This window comes from Miniopterus natalensis, chromosome 17, assembly GCF_054644295.1.
Source record: "Miniopterus natalensis isolate mMinNat1 chromosome 17, mMinNat1.hap1, whole genome shotgun sequence".
In the NCBI taxonomy this organism is placed as follows: domain Eukaryota; kingdom Metazoa; phylum Chordata; class Mammalia; order Chiroptera; family Miniopteridae; genus Miniopterus; species Miniopterus natalensis.
The window spans coordinates 7004506-7031851 of NC_142097.1; the positions used below are offsets into that span (position 1 = coordinate 7004506).

Sequence of the window (27346 nt, forward strand, 5' to 3'; positions counted from 1 at the left end):
CAAGTGCGATGCAGAACCTAAGTGGTCCTACCCCAAGGGCAGACCAGAGGGAAACGAGCACACAGAACAGGTTTGGCCTCAACTGGAAGGTTGAACTTATAAAATTTCTCATCTTTTACCTACAAAAAATGGCAATTTCATGTGGTTTCACTTAATGAAATAAAGCCATCTAATGCTTAGAAATGTCCAACCATAGGATGGACTGCTAAGGGAGGCGGTAAGCTTTCCATCTCTGGGTGGGTTTTAGAAGTTTGACGACAGAGCATTGCAGAGAAGGCTCCTGAATCTGGCGGGAAATTGTTTTGCAATCATAGAAACAGGTTTATCATACTGACCGTGACTACATCTTTGATTCTTAAAATATTTCAAATTAGCTCTTTCCATCTCTTACTTGAAGGTGCCACAAAACAGATAAAAGGCTATTTAAACCAATCCGAGGTTTAAATGATTAATTTTAAATACCCATATTTATTCATCACAGTAGTACACACGTGAAATTCATTATGCCATATACAGCTTGAAAGGGTCAAGTTCAGGCGGAAGATATGAAAAAAGCCCTGGACAACCCTGGTCTGTCATTTACCAGCTACGTAGCTTAAAGCAAGACACTTAGCTTTTCTTTCTTTCTTTTTTCCAAATGTATCTTTATTGTTGAAAGCATTATAGATGCTCTCCTTTTCCCCCATTGGCCCCTCCACCCCACATCCACCCCCCAGGCCTTCCCCATACTGTGCCCATGGGTCGTGAATATATGCATATGAGACACCTAACTTTTCTAAGCCCCCTCCCTAACCTACAAATGAGTTCGCTAAATCCTGACTCGCAGTGGGGTGACCCAGGTACATGGACCGTGCCTTGGTAGGACTTGAATGAAGGGTAGCCACGTAATTATCATCGCCTGACGTCACTAGGGCAGGTTGGTGGGTGAAAGACGTTCACCGGCTGGGGCACAGGTGCTCCTGGGCAGGTGCCGCACAGGCGTGGCCAGGCGGCTGGCTGCGCTGCGGGGGTCCCACTCTGCAACTTGGAACGGAGGGTGGGCGAGGCCTCCACGGCTCCGGCCCTGCGGGGGAGGTCAGCCTCGGGGATGATGGCCAGTCCCGCAAACACACGCCATCCTTGAAGGAGACGTCACAGCGCCTATCTTACAAGAAATGTCTCCAGAACTCGTTACGGGAGAGCACAGGCAGACACTCATAGACGGCATTCTCAAAAGGCCACTGGGGAGAAGGCTGCTTTCTACCTGAGGCTGGTGCAGGCCTTGTGCAGCTCAGGGCGCCCTGCGCAACAGCGCCCGGGCAGGGCCGAGGGGGGGACAGGGCCCAGAGAGACTGCAGGTGGCAGGAGGAGCCCGGAGGCGCGTGGGTTAGACCAGCTTATGGCCCGTCTCCCTACGCATCACCTCGCACAAAGCCCCGGGGAAGTCACTCTGCCCGTAGGGAGTGAGTGCTCCGCAGACCTTCCCTAATGGAAGCAATAGGGCGCTCCCCCAGCTCTCACTCACTGCCCGGGTGGGGGGCCTGCAGGCAGAAACAGGGGCGGGCTCTGCAGGGTCTCAGTCTTAGGGCACAAAAGTGAACTCTGGGGTGTGGCATGTGCGCGGTGGGGGCTATGCATGTGGAGGTGTGGATATGGTTTGTTTGGGGTGGGGGGCTATTGTGTGTTGCATGTATTGTGAGGGTGTGTGTGTGTGTGGCATATGTGTGATGTGTGTGGATGTTGTATGTATATGTGCAGTGTGCACATGTGTGATGTTAATGTGTATTGTATGTGGGGTGTTTGTATGGAGTGTGTCTGTGCAGTGTCTGCACTGTGAGTGTCTGTACTATGTGTCTACTGTGTGTGTACATGTGCCATGTGTGTACAGTGTGTATATGTACAGTGTGTGTACTATATATGTGTACAGTGTGTGTGGTGTATGTACAGTGTGTATACTGTATGTGTGTGCAGTGTGTGTGTGGTGTGTGTGCAGTGTGTGTACTGTATGTGTGTACAGTGTGTGTGTGTGGTATGTGTGCAGTATGTAACTGTATGTGTGTATAGTGTGTGTGCGTGTGGTGAATCTGCAGTGTGTGTACAATGTGTGTGTGGTGTGTGTATAGTATGTAACTGGGTGTGTGTATAGTGTGTGTGGGGCGAATGTGCAGTGTGTGTGTGTGTGTGTGTGTAGTGTGTGGGTGTGGTGTGTGGTGCATGGTGTGTGAGCTGGGGCATCCAGCAGGAGGACAGGGTGAGGGAAGGAATTAAGAGGCAGCTGAAAGACCTTTCCCCTTCGATTTTTGACTGTTCAAATTGGAAAGATTTTATATACTTTTGGGATTTCCTTAGTAAGTTGTAAAGTCAAATACACGCCTTTTCTGGAATGTGAATTACGGTTTTACCCAAATGACTTATTTAGAAAAATGACCTAGCAACCATGTGGTGAAAACAGACTACAAAGGCAGAATAGAGGGTTTGGGGCTGAGCAAAGCCACAGGACCACTGGGGCCCTCCAAATGGAGGGAGGAGGGAAAGCAGAACCCCTGGCAGTATCTGAGTTTGATAGAAAGGCAATACTTGGACCCACACGCCCCCGGGTACGAATCCCAGCTAAGCCCCTGAGCCCTGTGCCGACGGGCAAGGGCACTGATGTGCCATGCTTAACTGTGCTCATCTGTCACAGCAAGGGGGCCGGTGCCTTGCTCTCACGACGGCTGTAAGTGTGCAGCTCCGGCATGAGGTAGGCTCTTGAGACACGCTAGTTCTTTATTGTTTCGTTCTTCCTTTCCCTGCTTGGGGGTTAGCTCTCTGAGACTGGCTGTCTCACGGTGCTGAGGAGGATGCTGGTATCCTGAGAATGCAATCGCTCCACATGCTACAGACCTGCTGAGAACTGCTCAGCAATACACTGCACCCCCACCCTGCTCTCCCCCACCTTCATTTTAACAGGTGCCCAGAGGGGAAGAGCTGATCTGCACAATGAAACTTTCTTGTGAAAGCCACACCACCACAGATCAGAGGGGGGAAAGGGGAGAGAACTATGGAGGTAAAAAACGGGAGCTTTGCAGCGTCACTCTGGATGTGAGCACGCAGGAGGGTAAACACACTGATGTCATTCTGTTGACTTAGCTTTGTATCTGTTAATTGCAGTTGCCCCCATCTCAGCGGCCACGTACTGTATCAGAACAGCAAGGTGAGTAAGGCTTGGTCCGTGCTCCTTCTTGCTGGAGAGAAGCGGATTAATCCTGTTTCAAACAGGCATCCATCACAGAGATACACAGAATGTTAACTAAGGGGCTACATGAAACCTGCTTGGGGAGGATCGATAGCCCAGGGTCCCATTGCACTGAGCTGAGTCGGAGGGGGCGGGGGAGCCCGAGGCCAAGGGGTGGGGCTGAGCAAATGATTGAAAGGTGAGAAATGGAAGAGGGGAGGAAATACCAGGACGGGGAAGGAGCAGCTGCAGGAAAAAGGAGAACCACAGGATTCAGGGTGAAAAAGAGCAAAAGGAAACAAAAAAGAGAGAACCTGGGAAAAGAGAAGGGGAAGGGAGGCAAGGAGAAGGGGAAGGCAGAGGAAAAAGAAGGGAAAGGGGAAGAGCAGTAGAGGAAAGAAACAGCAGAGTCTGCCGGAGAGCCAATAAATAAACCAGAGCAAAGGACGGAGCCAGGACGGAAGAAGAGGGTGGCGGAGAGCAGGAGACATTCAGGTCGCCCTCTAATTAAACCAGGGCAACTGCCTGTCACGCATCTGTGCCCCTGACTCGGACAGAACAAGCAGCCCGAGAGCCGGCTATTGTGAGGGCAATGGCCCGGGAGACCGGTGGCCGTGCTTGTGCATTTACATAATATGTCCGGCGATTAGGTGCCCTCATGTTAGAACAGTCGCCTGTATACAAAGTAAGTCAAGTCATTAGCGTGTGTGCACCGGGCCCGAGGCCCCAGCCCCACTGTCATTTCCCAGCTGGGCTCTGCTCTTGCTCCAGGGCCGCTGCAGGGCTGCAGAGCCTGGGAGGTCGTAGAGGCAGGTCCTCCGCCTGGGCAGCCAGGCCTGGGGCAGGTTGTCACCTCAGCTAAACAACAGCAAAGGGATGGATGTGCAAGATGAGAGGACTATAGTGGGGGAGGGAGGAGAGTGGAAATGCTTGCAGGAGAAGGCGGTGTTTAGGATAAAGCCGGGTATCAGTCGCTTACACTCTCCGTGATCCCATGAAGGCTCTAAGGTGTGCCTTTCTTCAGATCTTGCTCCTGGCCGTCTCGCCTATGCATTCCCTCTGTCTCTATGCTCCCCCTGGTCTTCCTTCCCTGGCAAATTCCTAGGCCAGTTCCGAATTCACTTCCTTTTGTGCTTACCACTTTCTCAGAGCCCCTCTGGGTTAGGGAGTCCTCTTTCTTGCTCCCAATAACACACCAGTCTTGCTCGTATCATAGCATTTAATACACTTCCCTGAAGTTTGTGGATTCTGTGTTTCTATCCTTGGATATCCCCCATGAGCCTCCCTTCTCCTGTGCTACGGCTCCTGATTCAAGGGCTTCTTACAGGTAAAACCATATTTCAGTCGTCATCGTATCCCTAGCGCCTAGCTCAAGGCCTGGTGAATGGCAGTGTTGAATCAGTGTTTTGGAACTGAAATGAACAGATTCAATTTCATACTCTTATCCTCATAATCCCACAGTTTGTGCCACTCATCACAGCCTCTTTCCAACATATCCCCCCACATCATCCCAAATCTCTGTTGATCAGAGCTAGAAACATGACTTTAATTCTTTCTCAGTGTTTCTTGACTGTTGTCCTAATCTTGAACTTTACCTTGAATTTTTAAATAAATTTTAGGGTAGTTATGTATTTCATTTTACCATGCTCACTGTCCTTCCCCCAAAGTTCAATCAGCAAGTATGGAGCTGGAAAGTGTTAAAGGACCTGTTAACCATACTAAATTCTCAGGATAAAAACTATCAAAAGAGAAGGCTTCATGTCTCCTCACCCTGGTCCTTAGACTAATATTCACATTAACTTTTAAATAACTGTGGAAAGACACGACTTTGAGCAAAAGTTACATGTCTTTTGCCCTGGGATTCACTAGTCTTGTAGTTTTTGGAGCCACCCTGAGGGTAGAAGAGTGAAGGACAGTTCAAAGTAGTGGCTTTATGCGCATGGCCAGCTACATCCACTTCAGCTCACCTGCAGTTTCACATACAACATTTTAGCAAGAGTTTATTTGAAACAAAGTTTGAAGATTATGGGCAACTTGAAAACTAAATTAGTTGACTGATTCTGTGGGTTTCTTCCTAAATGTGTCTATGATTAAAATGTCCTAAACTTCTAATAGAACCACCATTACACAATGATCGACCCAAATGATCAACCCAAATATTTATTGAATCTAACTGTGGGTTCCACCAACTAAAGGAGGGTCGGCCACCATGTGTTGGTCATTTTCCTATGTGCTTTTTGGGCAACTGATTGCTCACTCCCATATGGAGCCGGGAGCCTGAGGGGGATGAGCGCACTCACCTGTACCACGTGCAGTCGTCTCAGGAAGCCATCCAATCGCACAAAGACCAAAGAAGACTGGAAATCCCACTCCCTGACTTCCTGGTTCTCTTTGAAGTAAGTGTGGAGATTCTCCCTTCTGTCCTGAAACTCCTGCTTAAAGAAGTTCAAGGTGTCCACAACCACTTGCAGCTTTCTCTGACTTTCTTCTACCTCACTTTTCAGGAGGTCTTCTGGGCTGAGATAATCAGAGGCCTGGAATGAAAACATTAGTGTCACTAAGCCTGGTTGCAAGTGCAGGACATCCCACAACTTTGCCAGCTCCAACTCCGAACTGAACAGTTGCCCAAGTAGTATTTTTTAGACGCGTAACACAGGCAACACGTGACTCCATCCTCAGTTCCACAGGTGGACTGGGACCTGGGTTCAAGCCAAATAGTCAGTGACTGGCGTAGGGATGGGCAAGTGACCAATCAGAGACAAGGAAACACCATGAGTCTGTCATTGGGCCAGCTGGGGCCGGGCGGGTATTCTTTCCCAGGTGTTTTTTTGTGACTTACTGACTTTCTATGATCAAAAAATTTGAGTGCAAGAATTCTTTGAAGCATCATTATCTCCCTGTTTCTAAGGGACTTGAACCTGCACAGCTGTGGGGCTGACGCTGTTAGATAGCTGTCTTCACCACCGCAGGGAGGGCAGAAATAAGTAGGTCTTGATGCCATCACCTCAGGCCTGTGGAAAGCCAGGCTGAAGCCAGCCTTACCTTTGTCTTTCAAGGTACACAAGCCAATAACTTACCTTTTTTGGTTGAGTTTCCTTACACTTTCCACCAAGAGCCCTGGCTGACAAACATGGAGTGACAGAAGAGCACTGGTCTAGAGGGTCAGGCAACCTGGCTTCCAGTCATTGGTCGGTGACCTGTGGTGACTTGGTTAACCTCCTGGAGCCTTAGCCCACATCTTTAAATAACAATAATAACAATAATTTAATAAGGCTCTCCCTGCCTGCCTCACAGAGTTCATCCAAAAATGACTGGAATCATGAAGGTCACAGCAATTTGGAGCCCACAATGTGCTTCATAGATGTTAGTTATTATTAGCTCCTCTTTAAGCTTGTTCTTTCCTTTCTCAGGGCCACAGCTCCTTCAAGGGAAAAGAAGCCAATTTGGGGGGAAGATCACCCGCACCTCCTTAAGGCCTCCAGTTCTATGCACAGATGCATTCCTTGAGGCTTACACTGCCCTGGCTGGTGCTACCAGAGTCCCTGGGAGGGAGAAGCATCAAGTGTGTGATCCTAGAAGCTGCTTCTCTGGGGCTCCCAGGCACCACGTTCTTAGCGGGTGCAGAGCACACAGTACTCCTGGCCACGTATTGATCGCATCAGAGCCTCACAATCACCTGCTACCCTTTGAGATGGTCCTCTTCTTGTTAACACTGCACAAAGAAAGGAAGTGAGACACAGAGCAGACAAGTAACTTGGCCAAGTCACACAGCTAGCAAGTGGTGATGCAGGGTTCGGCACAGGATGTCTGAATCCAGAGGCAGGGTTCCTAACTGTCAGGCTTCACTGCCGACTTAACACCAGTCTGTGGACACAGATCATCAAGGAGGTTGTAATTCACCACCCCTACCCTTCATCAGACCTCTGGTTTTGGGCAGAGGGGAAAGGAAGACTGTGTGTTGCAGCTACTGAAAATGTCTCTGTGTTACTGGCTGTGATTAGTAACATAATTCTAGGAGGAAAACCCTGTGGACCATAATTGTTTCCCTGCCCTGAAAAAATGCACACTTTTCTCTGTGACTCGATGCCAACCAGCCTCCAGGGAGAGGTCACTGGGGATCCTGGGGGACCAACCTGCTGGATGAGAAGGTTGCAGGTTTCCTGGAGCAGCACAGTGAGCCGCCCTGGGGAGCAGTAGGACTTGCACGTGGCCCAAATCAGACAGACCACATGGAGCAGGGGTCGCAGCAGTGGCTTCACCTCTGGAAACTCCACGGCCTCTAGGGTGTCCAGGTGGCGGTGGAGTGGCATCAGGTGCGTGTGGATGTCCTTCGCCTCCATCAGAGCTGGAAGGAATTGAAGAGAGTCACCTTTCCCTGCCTGGAGCTCAGACCCACCAAGTTGGAGCCTTGGTGCCTGGGAAGAGAAGGGCCTAAATTTCCTAAACCAAGAGAGCAGAGAGAAGGCTGGTCCCCAAAAACTCTCTAGTTCTTACGGTGAAATATTGAAATCTGAAGAGCCCTGGGCAGCTAAGATGACGGTCTGAGGAGCCCTTCTTACAACATTCCTGAACTTCTGGGCCCTCCCGGCCCTAGTCTGCGGCTGGGGGGGGGGGGATACGCGGGGATTACTTGCTGGTGCCTTTGCTGCTGATATCTCTGAGGCAACACAAAAAGACCTGTCTTCAAGCGCCAGCCCAGACACTTCCCAGTGGTATGGCCTTGGGCGCATTTAACCTCTCTGAACTTCAAAAAGAGGCTGGATAGTAACTAATTTAACGAGTTCTTGTGAAATTAGTACTAGCGTAATCTTCATATGCAGCTCGCACAGTGCTGGACCAAAGCAGGCGTTCCATAGACGGTAATGTCTCTGATAAATATTTGCTAATAAAGAAGCTCACTGAGCTCTTCTGGGGAGAAGTCACAGGGAACAGAGAAACAGCACGAGGTTTTGTAGGGTAAGATTTTGCTGGCTTTCAAAGCCAGGAAGACCTCCTACCGTTTCCTCTGAACACAGCCAAAGAAAGGGAAGTGCCTTTTACCGATCATCTTGTGGTGACAGAGAGAGGAAAGTAGAAAACCCAGCAGCACTGGATCCTAACTCTGCAGGGCAACTTAGAAGGAATGCAAAAGCCCACTGAGGACACTGAACAGCAAGGGCATGTTTATAAAGGCTGGTTCTTTCCCCAGCAGGGCCTCAGGCACTATCATGAGGCCTTAGGTTATATTATGTGGATGAAGCCCTGTATTCCCCCTAAAGGAGGTTCAAAATGTACACTAGTTAGTAAACAGTTCCAATATGTCAGGCATTGTTCTACTCGGGAGACACATAACTCTCAGAGAACACCCTACAAGGTAGCTTTGCTACTCCCACTTAACACGTGAAGAATTTAAGACCGAACCAGCTTGTGTAGGGTCTCCCCATGAACGGCCAGCCCTGCCTAGCTGAGCAAAAGCGAGATTCCCCCAGGTTTATCATGCTGAACCCCTGGCTGGATGGCTGGGGGCTCACTACACACAGGAGCTTGTGATGGGCGCCTTTGTGTTTTATATCCTAAGTGGGGCTGTGAGAAGTAGAATGTGAATTAAATTTGTGAAAGTCAAATGTCTTAGGAAATTGATTAGAGCAGGGATTCTTAACATAGGGGAGCCGGGAGCATCAAACTGCTGTGTGGGGATGGGGAGCATCAGAATTCAAGTTATTGTAACAGGCACACGCTCCAGCTTTCACAGGCGCCGTGAGTGAGGAAGAAGCTGAGATTATCAGGCCAGAGGAGCTTTCTCTTTATGATACCTTTAAAAAAAAAAGAAAAAGCAAAACCTCCTCTAATTATACAAATAAGCACTCCACTGATTTTAAGAGCACAGTATTTGAAGACTGGCTCATCCAGCCCAGGGTGCAATCACCTTGGCTCACAGGGCAAATGAAGAACGAGAGATAGCAGAGTTAGGCTCACAACTTTTAAAACTGTAAGTGAAAAAGGCCAGCTGCGCCGTGCTGCCCAGTGGCTTGCTGGTAAATCTTTAACAACAGACTCTGCTGGGACGAAAGCCTTTAGTTGCAGCATTTGCCAATTTCTGTGGTGCACATATTACAAATATTCCCACCATGTCTGGTTTAAAGCTCCCAACTTGGCTTCACTGAGTGCTGGGGAGGAGGAGTTGAAAAGACTTGCACACAGTGGGCTCTCCTGAGAAGCTGCAGGCCAGTCCAGGTCTGCTTCAGGGCACCGCTGAACTTGGGCTTCTCTTCCACACATACCCACCTACACAAATCCTGGATGGGCAACCGGGCTGTACTATGGCGACCCTGCCCCTAGTGGCCAGAGGTCAGAGCTCCTTAATTAGTCTATATCCAAGGTACCGCTGCTTCCCGTTTTCTGAGGCTCTTTATTCCCCAATCAATCCCGCTTCAGATAATCTTGCGCCCTCACATTTTCCTACATTCTTTCAACCTCCTTCTTTATTTATCACTCTTTTCCAATTCATACCCACTAATCCAGGAATATTTCTTTTCCTCTCCTTCTCTGCAGCCCATCAGTGAGCCTAGGAAAACCCCTGCTATTACTAATGAGAATAATGCACATAAAACGCCTCTAAAATATTCTTATTTTTCAAAGATCCCACCAAAATTTCTGACCAAATCTCTACCTAACTCCTCTAATCAAAATTTCTTTTCTTCCATCATCCAAATTGTTATATATTTCAACGATTTTTATTTTTACAGTAGTTTTTATCTGGTACTGCTATAACTGCATTTTTTTTTTCTAATTTCTTTTCATTGCCATTATATACTCTACTGTAAATAACTTTTTAAAGAAAGAGTGCTGATAGAGAAAAACTGTTTGAAAATCACTGCTTGGATTAAGCGTAATTCATATGAAATTGTGAATACTTTTAAACGCACATTCTGACCTACAAGACTGAAGAGGTAGGAGGAGGGCTGGAAAGAGAAAGAAAAGAAGCAAAGTGCACTGGTGAGGGGAGGGGGAGCCCGGACAAAATTTACCTACTTCTAATAATAGACTTTGCTGGCTTTGCAATTTTGACAAGGGCCAATCTTGCCTGGTGCTCAGACGGCCAGGAAATTGCAGTCCCTTCTGACAGTAGGAATGGAAAACGCAGGATGGAGCTAGCAGTGGAAAAAAGACTTCTCGAGGAGCCAGGGTGAAGGGACCTGAGCCCCAGAGGTGAGAGATAACAACACACATTTGTAGTGAGTAAAACACTTCCACCTTGACTGTATCTCAGCAGCCCAAGGAGGTGGGCCGGGAGCGTGTGTGTGATACCATGGTGTACACTGAAGCTCAGAGGTTAGGGGACTCTCCTTAGGCCACAGAGTGGCAGAAGTGCAAACAGCACAGGTCTCCCAGATTTAGTATTCTTGTCATGTTAGATTGTGTCAGGTTGGAGGCCTGTAAGGATGTGAAGCTGCTGAAATTAAAGAGAGAAGATAATTCTGCACTAGACAAAACATTCAAGATAAACGTATTTATGGAAACACTTGCTGCTCCTCACCTGCGAGGACATCGCTGGACATGGCTTGGAAAGCTGGGAAGTAGCTGCTCCGAAGCCTGTCCAGGAGCGCCGCCATGCCCCTCACCTTTATCGTTCTTAGTTGATTATAGATGTATTCCAGATCCTCAGACCTGCGGCACCGTGGAGAAGGGAGAGTCCAGGTGAGCACCAGGAAATGCAGTCACGCTGCGACGACCCACCCTCAGACAGACAGAGGGAGCCCTGCCTCAGGTGCCTCCTCAGAGGCTGGCTGCAGCCCAAATACCCAGGGCATCTGTTCCCAGAACAGCGAGGGCAAAAGTCTGGGTAGAGACCAGGTTCAAAGGGGCAGCTCCGGGAGGTAACGGCAGGGAAAACTGCTGTGAACATCTGGTGGCTCAAAGCTTGGCAGCTGGAGGTCATTAGCTCCTGCAGTAAGGTTTGGGGTGGGGTGAGAGGGGTGTCAGAGTGAGGCTGCTGGAGAAGGGCCCTGCAGTAGGTCAACAGAATGGTCAGAAACCAGGCAAGAGCTTGGGACATCTCAGCTTGGCGGCACAAACAGGCCACCACGCCTGGTCCTGTGATATGGATACTCCCCACTCAATGCAAGGACAGGGACGTCTGCTTCAGGCATCTATCTCCTTTTGAGTAAAAGATTTATCAGGAAAATGATAAATAGTAACAAGGAAATGGGGGAGTAGAAGGGAAGTTAGCAGGAGCAGTGATTAGGTCTTTCTGGAACTCTGTGGAGCTGGGACACAGTGGATGATGAACTTTCTAGCCCTGCTACTGACTGACTGGGATCTGGGAGAGGGTGTTCTGCAGCCAACTATCCAAGCCTGTCTTTTTCTTCAGAGTTTTACTAAAAGTGTGTGTAAATAGCCTTGAATATCTAAGGTGAAAGGAGTACACAAGTAAAAAATATAGCCCTAGCAGGTTCGGCCTGCGGACTGAAGGGTCCTGGGTTCGCTTCCACCCAAGGGCATGTACCTGGGTTGCAGGCTTGATCCATGGCCCTGGTCAGGGCACATGCGGGAGGCAACCAATCGATGTGTCTCTTTCACATCGATGTTTCTCTCTCTTCCTCTCTCTCCCTTCTACTCTTATATATATATATAAGAGAGTTGATTAACTTTACATGTAGCTGAAAGAGCCTTTGAAGAAATGTCAGAATGTCTACTGACTGTAGCCCAAGAAAGAAGGGGCAACTATTGAACCCTAAGGGAAGTGAACATCTCCGAGAGCATAGGAAAACTATATTGACCCAAATGGCACTGAGCTGTCTGCACCAGGGGAGATGAGAAACATCTGGGGGTGGGACCAGACTCAACGGCTGGCTCCTCCAGGCCATTATCTTCTGTAAGACATCTACCTACTCACTAAGGGTTGAGCATGTGCCTACCTGTTCTTCCAGAACTCCAACTCCACCTTAGGGGTGGGATTTTCCCCTTGTAGGAGTGGCTGGGAAGACTCTTTCTTGAGTACCACCTGCACTTGGTGGCTCCACTGGATCACTGCAGACTCAATGGCATAGATGACTGACTTATCCATGGAATCCAAGCTGTGAAAGGCACAACAAATCTCCTAAAACATTGGAAATAACAACACTGGGTGTCCCCCATACAAAATGCCAATTTTTATTTATTTATTTATTTTTTTAAATAGGCACGAAATTGCATCTAGTCCAGGCATTCTTAACTTCCGTTGGACAGTAGACTGATGAGCAGTCAATTCAAAGCACTGGTCCTCTCCCCAGACAAAACACTTATGCAAGCATACACAATTATTCAAGATAGGGCTCACCAACTTTCTGAAGACTGGTTTAAGAACATTGAATTCTATCAATGCAGAAACACACTGGACAGAAAACACTGGCATGGCCACCCAACCCTGGCTTGAATCCCACTAATGTCAGCAGCCTCCCAACTTGACAAAACAGTGCATTCCTCAGTCGACCAGCCCTTCCTAAGACAGTGGGTCTCTTCACTGAACCGCATGTGCATCTGCCTCCCTGTGGGGTCCTCCATTCTGGTCTTCGTTCTGACCTCTGCATCAAGAGGAAATAGGTTACCTCCTCCACAAGGCAAACCCTCAGTCATCTGAACACCATTAACTTCACACTGTCCTCACTTACCCAGTGAAGAATAGATTCTACCCAAGCATTCTATCTCAGATATCTTTTTAATAAACAAACCAGGAATATTTTAGAAGGCATTAAAAATAAAAAATGTATTTTGGTTTGCCTTTTCACTATGTCTTAAATGAAACTGTTCACATCAAGAACTCAAGACCCAAATGATAAAGAAAGGGAATCATTCACATTTTCATACCAGAAAAACACCTTCACTTAATTTAGTCAACTTCATATTTGCTGAACAATGATGTCACAAGTGATTACAGGAGGCCTTAATGGGAGACAATACTCACCTTCCTGAAATATGATCCAGCCTTTTGGGAGATTTATCAAATTGAACAAAGGGAGATAAACTCAGTAATGATTATGTAACACATACCCTGAGTGTGATGTTAGAATATAAAAGGAACAGGAACATGGTAATTTGTATTTTCATGGTGAAAATTGAATATTTTTTATTAAACTACAATAAGTTTTCAAGTTAACTGGGAAATTGCTTCAAATTATATGTAGCGAATAACTTCCAATAGCAAAAACTTGTTACATGGCACATTCCATCTCTTGCATTTCTCAGTCTTCAGATCAAGTCATGGGCCCTAAATACCCAACGATAACAGTAATACAATAGGCATTAGGGCTGTCTGAGCTCATGCAGGAAGGTGGCCTGCTGCACAAACACATAGAAATGCTAGGGAGTCTCAGGCACCTGGGCACCGGTGCATTTGAGGACTTGCCCATCTTCTTGGATGGAGGTCATCCAACTTGGAAGTCGCCCACTTCCGCTTTCACTATGACCTCCTTCCCCCAGGCCACCCTGACAGGTGCATGTCTAGTGCATCCTGGATATCAGCAGGCTTTGCATTCTGACTCCTGGTCAATCCCCAACCTCAATCTCTCTAACGCGGTCATAATAGCTACCATTTATGAAGCACTACTCTACGCTCTGCACTGTCCTTAGACCTTTAGAGCTGCCATTCACAAGAACCCTGAGCATGACTAAGTGCTAAGATCATCTCCATTTTACTAATGAGAAAACTGAGGCTGCGAGAGATTAAATGATTGCTTCCAAGGGGTCTGGTCCATAAGCAGCAGAGCCTGGATTAAAAGCTAGGATCCAGCCCGGCCGGCATGGCTCAGTGGTTGAGCATTGGACCTAGGATCCAGGAGATCACAGTTCAATTCCCAGTCAGGGCACATGCCTGGGTTGTGGGTTCGATCCCCAGTGTGGGGCATGCAGTAGGCAGCCGATCAATGACTCTCTAATCATTGATGTTTCTATCCCTCTCTCTCCCTCCCCCTTCCTCTCTCTGTAATCAATAAAGATATATTTAAAAAAATAAGAAAATAAAAGCTAGGATCCGGAGCTTTCTGCTAAGTTCTATATAACTTTGCCTCATAGCTGTTGCCATTTTATTGCAGAGACTCAGGGAAATGACAGAGATAGTGGATTCTGTCATAGTCATCCATCCATCCATGCTGCTGTGTTGAACCGACAAAACATTTTATTAGAATCTAAAACATCAAAAAGATGATTTTCTTATTGCTGCCAACAATGGCTTAAAATGAAATTGTCATGGGTATTTTTATTTTGGCAAACCAGCAGATGGAATTCTTATCTGTGTTTGAGTAATTCCCTCTAACTTACGCATCTTATTAAGAGCCCCCCAACCCCCCAAAATGCTTGATTGAATATAACAGTATATATCATTTAGACATAGTCTGGCTTGAAAGATAAAGAAAAATCCATATGGGACAGAAACAAAGATAGCTTGTAGCTGGAATGGTAAGTGGAATAAACAAAAGTGGCAGCTATAACTCCTAAGAGCAGAAGAGGCCGGGCTTTAATGCCTATTCAGGCTCAGGAGGCATGTCCCTAACAAAGCCAGATTTGTATCTATCTGGGAAAAAAGTCCCCAGGACCTGAGGAAAGTCTCCAGCTGCTGGGGAAGGAGGGTCTGGAACTGTGACAAGAGCCACCAGAGTTAGTTCTATGACGTTATGTGCTGGGTGAATGCTGGGAAGTGGCGTGGCTCTCTCCCAGGCCGTACCTGGGCCTTTGCCAACGATGAGACACTGTCCTGACAAGCAAAATACTGAAAGTCCCTGTGGCTGCTCTCAGCCCTGAAATAATTCTGGGTGGGAAAAAAAAGGGCCATGATGCTGTGATAGCCTTAAAAGACTTCAGGATGAGGGCTGGGGCAAGGGTAGTAATCAGCACAAAACACACAGTCCGAGGATGCTGGCAAACAGCCGACAAAGGGTCTGTGTGTGGAATAAGGAGCTGTCCGCAGTCAGAAACAGAAAAGTGATAAAGAAAACATTCAGATAAACCAGCATCTCCCGTCTCTCAGAGGTCCACATGGCGAGGCTGGGGGACTTACACGGTGTCACTTTCAGAATCCACAAACTCCACGCTTTCTGAGCCTACTGGAAGGGGCAGCAGAGTTTTCCCCCTCACTTGCTCCAGGAGAACCATGAGGTCCCACTGGACACTGTGGGCATGCCGCTGGACGTCCTGACGAACCACAGGGGGCCAGTCCAGGTGATTCTTCTCATTGGCCAAGATGGGGACAACAACCTGCAACAGAGGTGCACAGGAAACAAAGGCAGGTGTTTGACTTGTGAGGCCTTAAAGAAAGGCCCAGAAAGCTATACACGACCTTTTGCAAGTCACTGTGCTGTAGGGCCTAATATTAAGAAGCAACATTATGTGCTGCCTTGACATCTGACAAAATCAGGAGACTCGCACAATCTGTATCACAAGCTTACTTCCCCCACTTAGCTCCTACACATGAGGTCTGCTGGCCAAGCAGCTCTCCTTATCAAGGGACCAGGCATAGTTGCTGCCTCCAATGAGTAGGTATAGTTGCTGCTACCTCCGGTCCTGGGGACTTCAGGCTTCAGGTCCCTGCCCCCAGTGGAGTTACTCTAACAAGCCAGTTTCATCCCCCCACAGGAACCAGTGGGGACCATACACTCTGGATACGACAAAGCTTGCCTCCCACAGCCCCTGGTTGTCCACTCTGTTCCCAAGGGCCTGTGTGGCTCTGTGTGGCCCTTCATGGCCCTGCGTGGCACGGTGTCTTCCTCCTGTGGGCTGTGAGTGCAGGTCACTAATAAACTGCTGTCCGTCTCACTTGACCGGTGTCCTGTATTCAGCCATCCCCATGATCCTAGGGCAGGAACCCCTACCTAATCAACAGGGTGATTGGAGGTGATCAAAAACAATCACAAAGGCCAGAGGCAGAACATAGCACAAATGCAAGTGAAGATGACCACCTGTCTCCAGGTGGGTGAGGTGGCATCTTAAAAAAGTAAAGCAAAGTTGGGCATCTTGAAGCTATCTGTAGGGTGAACATTAGTTAGTTTTAGACACCCAAAATACTCCTCTTCTTTTGGCACCCATCTCCAAAACCAGAGGTGGGCACTGTGAATAAATCTGTACCAATGAGAGGCTAAAGCTGCCTATCTGAACTTTTGAGGAAGAGAAGCATTCTCTTTTCTATGAGTATGGAGCTACTAGTGGCTGTCTTGCTACCAAATAGAGCCTGAGGATAGGGTCCATACGGGGAAGAGGAAGCTTACAGATGGAGCAAGGCCGAGGCCTACAGCACCACTTGAGCTCCTGCACTTGACCTTTTGGGGTTGTTTACATTGAGTTTTTTATCAGTAGCAACTTAAAAAGCTGTCGTTCATACAACTCACTAGGAAACTGCCTGTCAAACACTCACACTAATGGAAAGGGGATACTAGAAAGACAAACAGAAAACCCAGGAATGTGAACGGGAGCTGTTAAGTAAATAATGAAACGGAAACATGGATTTATATGGTTGCGTAGCTATAAAATAGAATACCTGGATCTAACATGTGAAATCCAAGAGGATGATCCTTGCCTGGTCTGTCTGAAAACAATCACTGAACTGAGAAGTCACAGTCACAGGCGAACAGAGAGTCCCAAGAAATAAAATGTCACAAATTGAGCTCTCCTCACATTCATGTTGAGAAAGGGCCCTTTGGGCTTAGGGCAGAAAGGGTAAATGAGAAGGGAGAGAGTACAAACAAGAATTTTCCTAACATCTCGCAGGCAGACACTGCATCTTATTTGATCTTTATATACATGCAATTCCTGCTTGGCTCTGGCATATCGGAAGCACTCAATAGAAGTTCATAAGAAAACTGAATGTACGCTGTCTGCAGAAAAAGCAGCAGGTGGGTTTGGGTTGGACTTTGCAGGGCTTTGAGTGATAGGGAGATAATGAATGTGAACTCTGTGAAGTTAAAAGCCACTCACTCTCTCATTCAGACTATTTATGGAGCCCTGCTATGTGTGAACACTGTTCCGGGTGCTGGGAAGGTAGACCAGGGAACAGAACATGCAAACCTCACTGACCTCAGGAAGTTTATATTCTAGTGGAGAAAGAGTTCAATAAACAGTAAGACTTACGGGGGGAAACAGAGCAGGTGAGGAGAATCAGGAATGTGGGGTGGAGGGGTTGCGGTTGGAAATGGAAAGATGGGTTCGGGCATCATGGAGACGGTAACATTTGAACGAAGACTGGGGAGGACAGGGAAAGCTCTGTGCTTGTTCTTAGGGGAAGTGTGTTGCGGTTAGAAGGAACAGACAGCGCAAAGGCCCTCAGGTGGGAGTATGGCAAGATCAGGGCGGCCAGAGAAACTGGGGTGGGGAAGAAGAGTGGGGGTGAGCAGAGGGGGTGGGATTACATGCGGCCCTGCCTGGAGAAGTTTGAGTTTGACGCTCAGAGAAATGGAAATCATTGCAGGGACAAAGGAGCGACATGGTCTTTGGTCAGTGGGATGGCCCCAGCTGCTGTGTTGAGCACAGGCTCCAGGCGGCGAAAGTGGGAAAAGAGGTCAGTGAGCAGTTTTCCCTCTAACACAGAAGACAATGGCTGGGCACAGGGGAGAGTGGAGGGGACAGTGAGAAATGCTCTGATTCTACGCACGTTTTGAAGGCTCACGTTAGGGGAAAAAAGACAAAACAGGAGCCAGGATGACTCCAAGGTTTGGGACTTGGGCAACAGGAAGAATCATTAACCGAGGTGGGGGGAATGAGAGGGGCGTACGTTCGCGAGGGAATTCAGGGGTGCGTTTTCAGATGCATTAGAATTTTATGTGTCTACTGGGCTTCTAACTGGAGACATCGAGGAGTCAGTCAGATATGGTAGTTGGGAGTTCAGAGGAACGGACAAGGCTGGAGATAGCAAATTTGGGACATGTCGGATACAGATGGCTTGTAAAACTCTAAAATTGAATGAGCACCCAAAGAGACTGAGAAGAAAAGATGTCCTAGGAATGAGCCCGAGGGCTCTCCAATCTTAAGAAGTTGAAAGGAGAGGGGGTATCTTCAGTGGGACCTGCTCACAGGGCAAGCAGGAAGGGGACTGATAAACGGCCGTTTAATTTAGTCTAGCGGGTGTCACTGGTGACACTGATTTTAAGTTCTTTAATTTCTCTCCTGCGCGGTATGAGGGTAAAAGCCTGATAAATGAGTATAAGATAAAACAGGAAGGCATGGGGCACAGCAAGAATAGACACATATTCCAGACATTCTGCTATAAAGGGGACCGTAGAAATGGGCTGATCGGTGGTGGGAGGAATGAGCATTTTGTTTGAGAATTATCTAGTGGAGAGGAAAAAATAAGAACGTAGGAGACAGGGGAGAATTGCTGGTGCTACCTCCTCAAGATGAGAATGGATGGGGTTCAGAGCACAAGTGGCAGTTTTAGTTTTAAGGTTGATGCCAGATGACAGCAGGCAGTCCATCTGCAGCAAGGGAAGGCATAGCCGAGCATATGAACACAGATATTGGCATATAGGATAGATGGCAGAGTTTGTGAAAATTTTATTTTATTGTTTCCTTTTTTTTTTTTAAGCCAAGAATGAAGCCAGAGCATCACAGAGTGAGGCTGAGAGAAGAGCTTTTGGACATTTGAGGGGAAAAAGGCAAGTGTGCAGTAGTGATCTAGAAGAGTGAGAAAGTAATTGGAATAAAAAGTGTGGGATGTCTGCTGGGAAGCATAAAGGGCCTACTAGGATCTGGGTCATGAGTTTAATGTGGACCCAGTTGGTTTTTCACAAGCCCCGTTCAGCTTCCTGGGCACAGAGATGGAATAGGCAGAGTTAGACTTCACCAGGATTGTCATTTTGACAAAGCAAGGCAGAGGGGTCAGGAGCTTATGCAAGGGTATGGTGAGAGCCACGGAGCACAGCACGCGAGCTGGGCCGGGGGAAAGAACGTGGGTGTGGGCGAGGGGCAGCAGGAAGGCGACGGATCCGTGGGCTGGAGGTGCAGGGAAGGTCATGGCCTCGTTCTAATGGGAAACAGGAGGGAGGGAGCTGAAAAGTTAGGAGCAGTGGTCAGAGAGGTGATGCTTACTGGTAATGCAAGGTCTGGGAGTGGCCAGGGGAGCGATGGGTAAGACAGGGCGGGGGACAAGATCACTGGGTGAGAGAGGTTCAGGGAGCGCAGAGGCCAGGTTACTGAAGGATCATCTATTGAAAAAGACACATGTTAAGACAGGAGTAACCTTGGCTCCCCAAGTCACAGGGAACTGGGAGCCCAATCATGAAGGAGTGAGGGCAGTGCCGTTGGTGCATGAGGCAGCAGTGAGGAGAGAGGGTGGCTCCATCTGATGGCGTGTGATTCAAACTGGAGGTTTTCAACCTGGAAGCCACAGGAGCAGCAGGGAGAACACAGAGCGCACCTCCAGGCTCAGAGGCCGAGGGCTGGGGGGAGTGCAGCTGAGCATCCAGGGAGAACCTAAATGTCCATCCAGAGATGAATTGATCAAGAAAATGTGGTATCTCTATATACAATGGAATACTATTCGGCCAAAAAGATGGAGGAAATTCTGTCATATGCTACCACATGGATGGACCTTGAGGACGTTACATGAAGTGAAATAGCCAGTCACGAAAAGACAAATACTGCATTCCACCAATATGAGATATCTAAAGTGGTCAAATTCATGGAGACAAAATAGAATGGTGATTGCCAGGGGCTGGGGGAAGGAGGAGGCAGAGAGTTGCTTAGTGCGTACAGAATTTCAGTCATGCAGATGGGGGTTCTGGGGATTTGTCGCATGGGGTTGACAATATTGTATTCTATACTGGGAAATTGTTGGGAGAGTGAATTTTATGTGTTTATGTTAAGGACTGTTTCATAGCGATCATTCCCTTTAATTATAGATGGACCTTACTTCATTCATCCAGTTACCTACTGGTGAACATTCAGTTTGTTTCCAATCTCCTTTCAATGCACCAGTGAAAATTCATGAACGTTTGAGAGTCTGAATTGCTTTAAAACTACTTTTGCTTGCTGGACTACATTTCCTTGGCCATGACACAAAACTGAGATGGAATTGTTGTTCCCCACATACATTAGTGTAGCTCCATCTCTGAATCTCTGTTCAGTCTGCTCCCCATATCTGAAAGTTACCTTGCTCTCTATGTATCCTAATTCCTCTCCTTTGTTCAGGAGCCAGTTCAACACCTGAGGCTGAGCATGGCTCTCACAACACATGCGTCTCTCTGCTCTGAACCCAGGGACACTTCTATCATCATCATACACGAGGGGATTTGATCCAAGCTTGGACTTCTGCAGGGAAGGCTTTCAGACAGTACACAGCAGTAAAGCCATCCCAGTTGTTAAAATACTACATTACTGCCATCTTTACAGAGAAACCTAGCTCACCCTGAGAGCTCCTGTGGCTCCAGACCCTTCCCGGAAATTCTCCGCTCCTCACAGCCCTCTAATAAAGCAACTAAAGAGACGAACCCCTGACTCAGCAGGGAGCCTCCAGGACCCAGGTCCAGCACTGGGGCCAACTTGCCTCCACCCCAGCCTCAGTCAGTTTTAAGTATTGCAAGTATATGATTAAGCTCATGGGTGAGGCCTTGTCTTTATTTCTTTGGTACAGTCTTCGTCATAGCACCTGTCAGATGAAACATCGTTCAGCCAATACTCTGTAGACACGTTTTATAACCTGCAAGATCCAGGGCATCAAGCCTCCAGAAGCAAACACATTCAACTTACAGGGAAGTGTACCCCCGTTCCAGGAAGGTCTCAGCGTCCCAAAAACCTCTCCTGAGCACCCCCTCTTAAATCTGCTGTGCTCTCCAAGCTTCCATTGTGGTGCCACCAAAGCATTTCATAACCCACATCTCCCAGGTCTTCCTCCTTGAGCTCCAGGCAGACCCCTTCGAATGCCTGCTGGCCCTTTCCAACTGGATGCCCCAATCTGTCCGCGCCCAGCGCTGCTCTATGGTCTATGGCTGTGTAACGAGTGAGATGAAAATCAATACCCAGCCTCCTCCCCCTGGTAACCCCTCCCCAGAAGGAAACGCCGCTTTTACCCTCACTGGCCCAACAGAAATGCCCCTTTAGTCACCACTTGCGGGACACTCTGACCCGGCCGCTACTCAGATTCCCAGCTCGCCTCTCAGGTGTCACCCCGCGTCTGAGCGTCCATCCAGCCCCGCCCCACCCACCCCCTTTTCTGCTGGATTCAAACTCTGCAGGAGTCGGGGCTGTCCTGTGGCCCCGCCCTCCCCGCTGGCCCCGCCCCCGGAGCCCTTCGCCCCGCCCCCTTCCCGGCGGCCGCCAGCGCGGGGTCGCCCCCGCCCTCACCTCGGAGAAGAGCGCGGCCAGGTGCTCCAGGGGCGCGGCGGGCACGTCCCCGCACAGCACCGCGCCGCGGAGGCTGTTGGGGCCCGGAGGCTCGGGTCTGGTGCGCAGGAAGAAAAGGCCCTTGGCGCGAGGCGGGCCGCACTCGGGCCCCGCGTCCAGCCCCGGCCGCACCGCCAGGCCCCCGGGCCCGGGCCGCACCACCAGCAGCGGCCGCGGCCCCTCGGCGGCGTCGCGGCCCAGGAAGGCGTGGAGCAGCCGCTCCGCCTCGGCCGTGCCCGCGCAGCGCTCCCAGGCCCCCGCAGCCGGCCGCAGGCTCTGGGCCACGTAGGCCCCCAGCAGCCGCAGTCGCGGGTCCCCGCCGGGCTGCGGGTCCGCGTCCTCGGCCAGCGCGGCGGGCCCCGCGGCGCTCGGCATCGCGCGCTAACTCCGGCCCCAGCGGTTTCCCTGGCGACGGGGACGCGGCCGGGACGCCCCCCTCTGCTCCCCTCCTATTGGGCACCTGGCTCTTGGCCCGCCCCTTGCAGTCTAATAAGGTAGGAGAGGGACGGCGGGGGAAGGGGTGGGACCGCGTCGCTGTTGCTAAGAGACCAGCCAATGCTTCTTTTTCGTGACCTGTCTGAATAATTGGAGTTGCTCAAGGGTTGATTGTCTTGGTCAGTGATTTATTGATGAGGTGCGTGGAGGGAGGTCAAAGATATAAATGCTGTTAAAGATCCTGCTGGCTAAGGTCAGATTAAATTCTTAAGAGGTCTCCAGGCACCTAAAATATTATGGTTCTCCCACCTATTTCCTAAATGTGTAATTCAAACTTTAAAACAATGTCAAATCATAAAATAGGTGCAAGGGAATTGAACGAAGTTTGCATTTCTTGATGACTAAAATACATCGGAGCAGTTCTTATGTAGCTATTAACATTTCAAATCTACTTGTATGACTGAGGAACTGGGTTTTTTATTGTAGTTAATTTAAATTTCTATCAGTAGCTATATTGAACAGCTCAGCGACAGAGTTTTAATATAAATTATAAAAAATATATATATTCTTAGTTTCTTGCTTTGTCCATGCCTCAAGAGTGTGCATAAAATGACAAATGGGGACTGAAACTCTGAGATCACTTTGATTTCCGCGACACAGCCCTGATCAGTTCTCAGCAAAGCACTGCAAAACATGTAGGGTGCTCGAGCCCTGCCATCCTCCCCGGATGTCTGGGTCTTGTCTTCAAAAAGGGATAAACATGAAGCACCTTTCCTGACCTCAGAAATCGGCCTCTGTCACCTGCTGAGTCCTTCTGCTCCGTCAGGGTGTAGCTAGCTTGGCCCTTTACACACATGTAAGGTGTGCCTGGGACAAAGACAGAGACATCCTGGGCAGCATGGGGCCTGCAGGTCTGAAATGAGCTCCCCTCTGCCCTGCCACGCTGCTTATAGTCACCAACCAGGGACTGCAGAGTTTCTGGGTAAAAGGAACATGTATAATGGGCTTCAAAGGAGTAGTAACAGAATAAGCACTTATCCAAGGCAGCTCAGCTGACAAGAGCCCCTCAGGAACAGCTAGTCCCTGGAAGGAAAAAATGACTTGGTTTCCTAACTGGGGCGCGAGAGGTGCTATAATGAAAATGTCCACATTAGAAAATGAATTCTTATGTTTGTAAAGAGTGTTTGATCATTGCTAGGTTAAATAGTAGGCAGACCAACTGTGAGTAAAGGGACAAAGCAAAGGCACTAAAACAATTTTAAAGATGGATTTGATAATTAGCATATCAAAAAAAGGATCAGGGAAAAATAGAAACATTGGGGGCTTCTTACACATATACTTTTCTAGATTTTTTACTTTGCACATAGACAGCATCATTGCCGTTTTAAGGCTTAGGACCTCCAAATGTGTCAGTCCTGCTCATGTTTTGAATATAGAGTGAACTCAGGGCCATTAAGTTCCTGCAAACCCTTCAAATAAAAAGTTGCTACCACCTCTACCATGGCCTATTTTGCCCTTCATTCTCTTTGTTCCTTTGCTCCAATTTACATAAAAATAGTAGCACAGTAGCCTGTGAAAATGACTCCTGAACACTGGCAATCCTAGCTTTTGCTTTTTTTTCTCCAACACATATACTTCTTTAATACACACCTTAATCTTCTAAGGAGATTTTGGGGTGCAGGAGCATCTATATGAGATTTATTGAAAACAGTTGACATTTTATTGTGTAATTACGGTAAAAAATAAAAAATAAAAAAGTGTATTAGTTATCTATTGCTGTATAACAAATTATCCCCAAAGTTAGCAACTTAAAATAGAGATAGACATTTATTATCTCACATAATTTTTTTTGTTGTTTATTGATTTCTGAGATAGGAAGGAAGAGGGAAAGAGAGAGAGAAGCATCAGTGATTAGAGAGTCATTGATCGGCTGCCTCCTGCACGTTCCCAACTGGGGATCGAGCCCACAACCCGGGCATGTGCCCTGACCTAGAATAGAACTGCCATCTCCTGGATCCTAGGTCGATGCTCAACCGCTGAGCCACGCCCGGCAGGGCTATCTCACATAATTTATAGTGGGTTGGGAATTTAGGGGCAGTTTACCTGGGTAGTTCTGGCTCAGGATCTCTTATCGTGTTTCAAACAAGATGTCATCGGTGGTTACATCATGTGAAAGGTTGACTGGGGCTGGAGGAGCCACTTGCAAGATGGCACACTCAGGTGGCTGGTGAGTCACTGCCAGCTCTTGGCAGGGACTTCAGTTTCTCAGCAGGTGGAGCTCTCCACTGGGTGCTGGAATGTTCTAATAACACTATAGCTGCCTTCCCCTAGCCCTAGTGACTTAAGAGAGAGCAAGGCAGAAGCCACAACATCCCTTCTGACCTAGCCTCGGAGGTCACACATTGCCATTTTATAATAATCCTATTAGTTACAGAGGTCCACCAATTCAATGTGAAAGGGGACTGACTGTACTGGGGCATGGATACCAGGAAACAGGAATCACTGGGTTCCATCTTAAAAGCTGGCTATTCATTACAACAGGTGTTAAGAAAGATATTGAATTTCTGTAATTGTTCAAATGAAATAACTTCTTTTTTTAAATTAGAAACGAGCTGGCTTCCTTGAGCGTAGCATTTTTTATATCAGATTTTTTGCTTGAAATGACTATGCATAATTCCAGTTCGACACTGTCTCATAATGTTCTCTTTAAATTCTGGATAGTCATTGTTGACAGGAAATTGTTCACACAAGCAAGTAATGCAAAACTTAAAGCCTTTTACAATCATTCACAAATTAATAGTTGACGCTATATTTATAGACTCTAACAGCTCTTCCTCTTCTCCCTTGACAAATGTTATGTTGAAATTTCTGTGATGCTACTAATGGGTATTGAATATAAGTCAACCTTTCTATATCCAATATTTCAAAATAATGGTGAAGTTTTAATTCAAGAATGTGCTCGCCTTGTTATAGTAGTCTCCCCGCAGCCATCTCGGATGCCACTAAATGAAGACATTGGACACAAATGGGCAGATGTATTGGATACACGTGCAGAAGGAGACTCTAGGCTACTTGGGGCTCCATCCAGGGACAGGTGTAAGAATAGGGATCGTTGTGTTGTTCACAACAGCAAAATCATGGGAAACAAGCCAGGTGTTTGTCAGTGACAGAATGGATAAATAATCCTGATGTGTACCATTCACAGAATAAAATACCGCACAGCAGTGGACACGAACGGACTACAGCTGTATGCGTCAGCATGCATGAATTTCAAAAGCGTAATGTTAAACAGAAAAGACAAGCTGCAGCTGAAAACATCCAGTATATTTATTAGAATTTTTAAGCAATGAATAATATTTTGTTAGACACACATATATATGTAGTCATTGAGAGAAAAGGAAAGGAATGATTATCACAACATTCAGAATTTGATCACTTATTGTTGGGGACGAAGGTGTGGGCTGGTGAGGGGCACACAGGGGGCATTTGTGTCCCTGGCAGTGCTTTAGTTCTTAACCTAGATTTTGGGGTTTGATTTTATCGTTCTTAAGCTGCACGTACATACTACATAATTCTTTGTATGTATGGTATTGCACGTGCGTGCAGTGTATGAAGTATCATAATTTTAAAGAGTGAAAAGGGGTGGATGTGGCATTTTTTACTCTCTGAATGCTGTGGGGCACTTCATTTCCGCTCCTGGCAATAAATGGTAATAATGTATTAGATTTACAAAATCACATATCAGATATCTTTCCATGTGTAATGGATCAATTTTACATGTGTAATCGATTAAATTTTTTAATTAAGCCCGTTACTGGCGATTTCTTTGTCATCACTCTCGACAGGCACTGGGCAGCCCCACCTCACGGGACTCACTGGCCCTGTTCAGCCCAGCAGGCTTCGGGTCCATGTGTGGAAACGCTCTTGTCCTAGTCTCTTGGCTTCCATGACTAGCATCCTCTCCTTTTCTTTGCTCTCTTTTGTGTATCCCCCCAATATTGGCATTGCTTAGACATCCCTCAGAGCTCCTGGTCTTCTCGCTTTAAAACCTCTTCTTGTATGAACGTATTCTCATCCCAGGCAGCAATTCTTCCCTTTACGCTCGTAATGGCCCACATATCATATCTCCAGCTCAGTACTAGGTGGGCACAGCATTTGGGGGTCATACCTGTTTTCCCCTCAGACCTCTATAGAAACTGTTCCCCTGCTTTCTGAAACTTAGTCTGAAACCAGCTTTACTTTTGTTCCCCCATAGGTAACATTTTTTACTTTCTTGATTTTTTATTTTTCAATCCTTGCCCGAGGGTATTTTTCTCATTGCTTTTCAGAGACAGTGGAAGGGAGAGGGAGAGAAACATCGATGTGAGAGAGAAACATCGATTGGTTGCCACATAGGCTGGTTGTCTCCCACATGCGCCTTGACCGGGGACAGGGAATGAGCCTACAACTGAGGTACGTGCCCTTGGCCGGAATTGAACCCGGGACCCTTCAGTCTGCACGTTGATGCTCTAACCACTGAGCAAACTGGCTAGAGCAGTAACAGTTCTTTTAATTCTCATCTGAGGATATGGTTATTGATTCTTAGAGATCAACATGAGAGAGAAACATCAATCGGTTGCTTCCCATATGCTCCCCGACTGGGGATAGAACCTGTAACCTAGGTATGTGCCCTGACCAGGAATCGAACCCATAACCTTTGGGTGTACAGGACAATGCTCCAACCAACGGAGCCACCCGGCCAGGGCCATAGGTAACATTTTGAAACGACATGATCGTTTAAGATTTTTTTTCCTCTCTTTTTATTTTTGCGATTCAAAAGAAGTGTTTTAGGATAAAGCTAAAGTCCCATTGAATTGATTTTTGCCTGAAATTATGAGAGCCCTTTCAGTTCTCATAATGATGTGTTTCTCCACAGCAGGAAAGATTGTTCTATGGAATCTTTGATTATTACTTATGTTCCATCTGCACTTTCTGATCTGGTTTTCGGGTATTGCAAACTGATGGAATGTGCTAACAATTACAAGTAGGGGATTTACTGTAAAATACTAATTGAGGTTTTTCACTCCTGTGTGTTTTGATGTTGTCCTGTGGCTCTTCAGTCTGTGAGTTAGTGACATTTTAATGCCTCGAGGGAGTGTGGATACAGCCTAAAATAGTCCATTGAATTTCTGAATGGTTTTTAAACACACAGCAGAGACAATAGCCTTGAAAGCCATGCTATTTCTTTTCTTTTATTGTGAGAGTAAAACACTTCAGAAGGAGAAAGGGCCTATGTTGTATCGTTCATTTATTTTAACTCGGAGCACTTGGCTTTGAATATACAGGGCCCCGTCTGGAAGGCTGAGAGGTTGAATGTGTGCTGAATCACCAGAGACAAGAGTGCATGGCTATGTGATGAGC

The 27346-nt window shown here is 47.5% G+C and overlaps 1 protein-coding gene across 1 annotated transcript in view; it reads right to left on the reverse strand.

Moving 5' to 3' along the window:
- The window catches only part of DNAH9 (dynein axonemal heavy chain 9), a 295671-nt gene extending 273785 nt beyond the window's left edge, over window positions 1-21886 (reverse strand). Inside the window, exons 1-6 of the mRNA XM_087825845.1 lie at window positions 21473-21886; window positions 15204-15400; window positions 12091-12249; window positions 10710-10840; window positions 7327-7538; window positions 5494-5727 (exon numbers count right to left, since the gene is read on the reverse strand). Of these exons, the coding sequence (XP_087681971.1) occupies window positions 5494-5727; window positions 7327-7538; window positions 10710-10840; window positions 12091-12249; window positions 15204-15400; window positions 21473-21886 (1347 nt within the window). The remainder of the gene's footprint in view (window positions 1-5493; window positions 5728-7326; window positions 7539-10709; window positions 10841-12090; window positions 12250-15203; window positions 15401-21472) is intronic.
- Between the last annotated feature and the right edge of the window lie 5460 nt (window positions 21887-27346).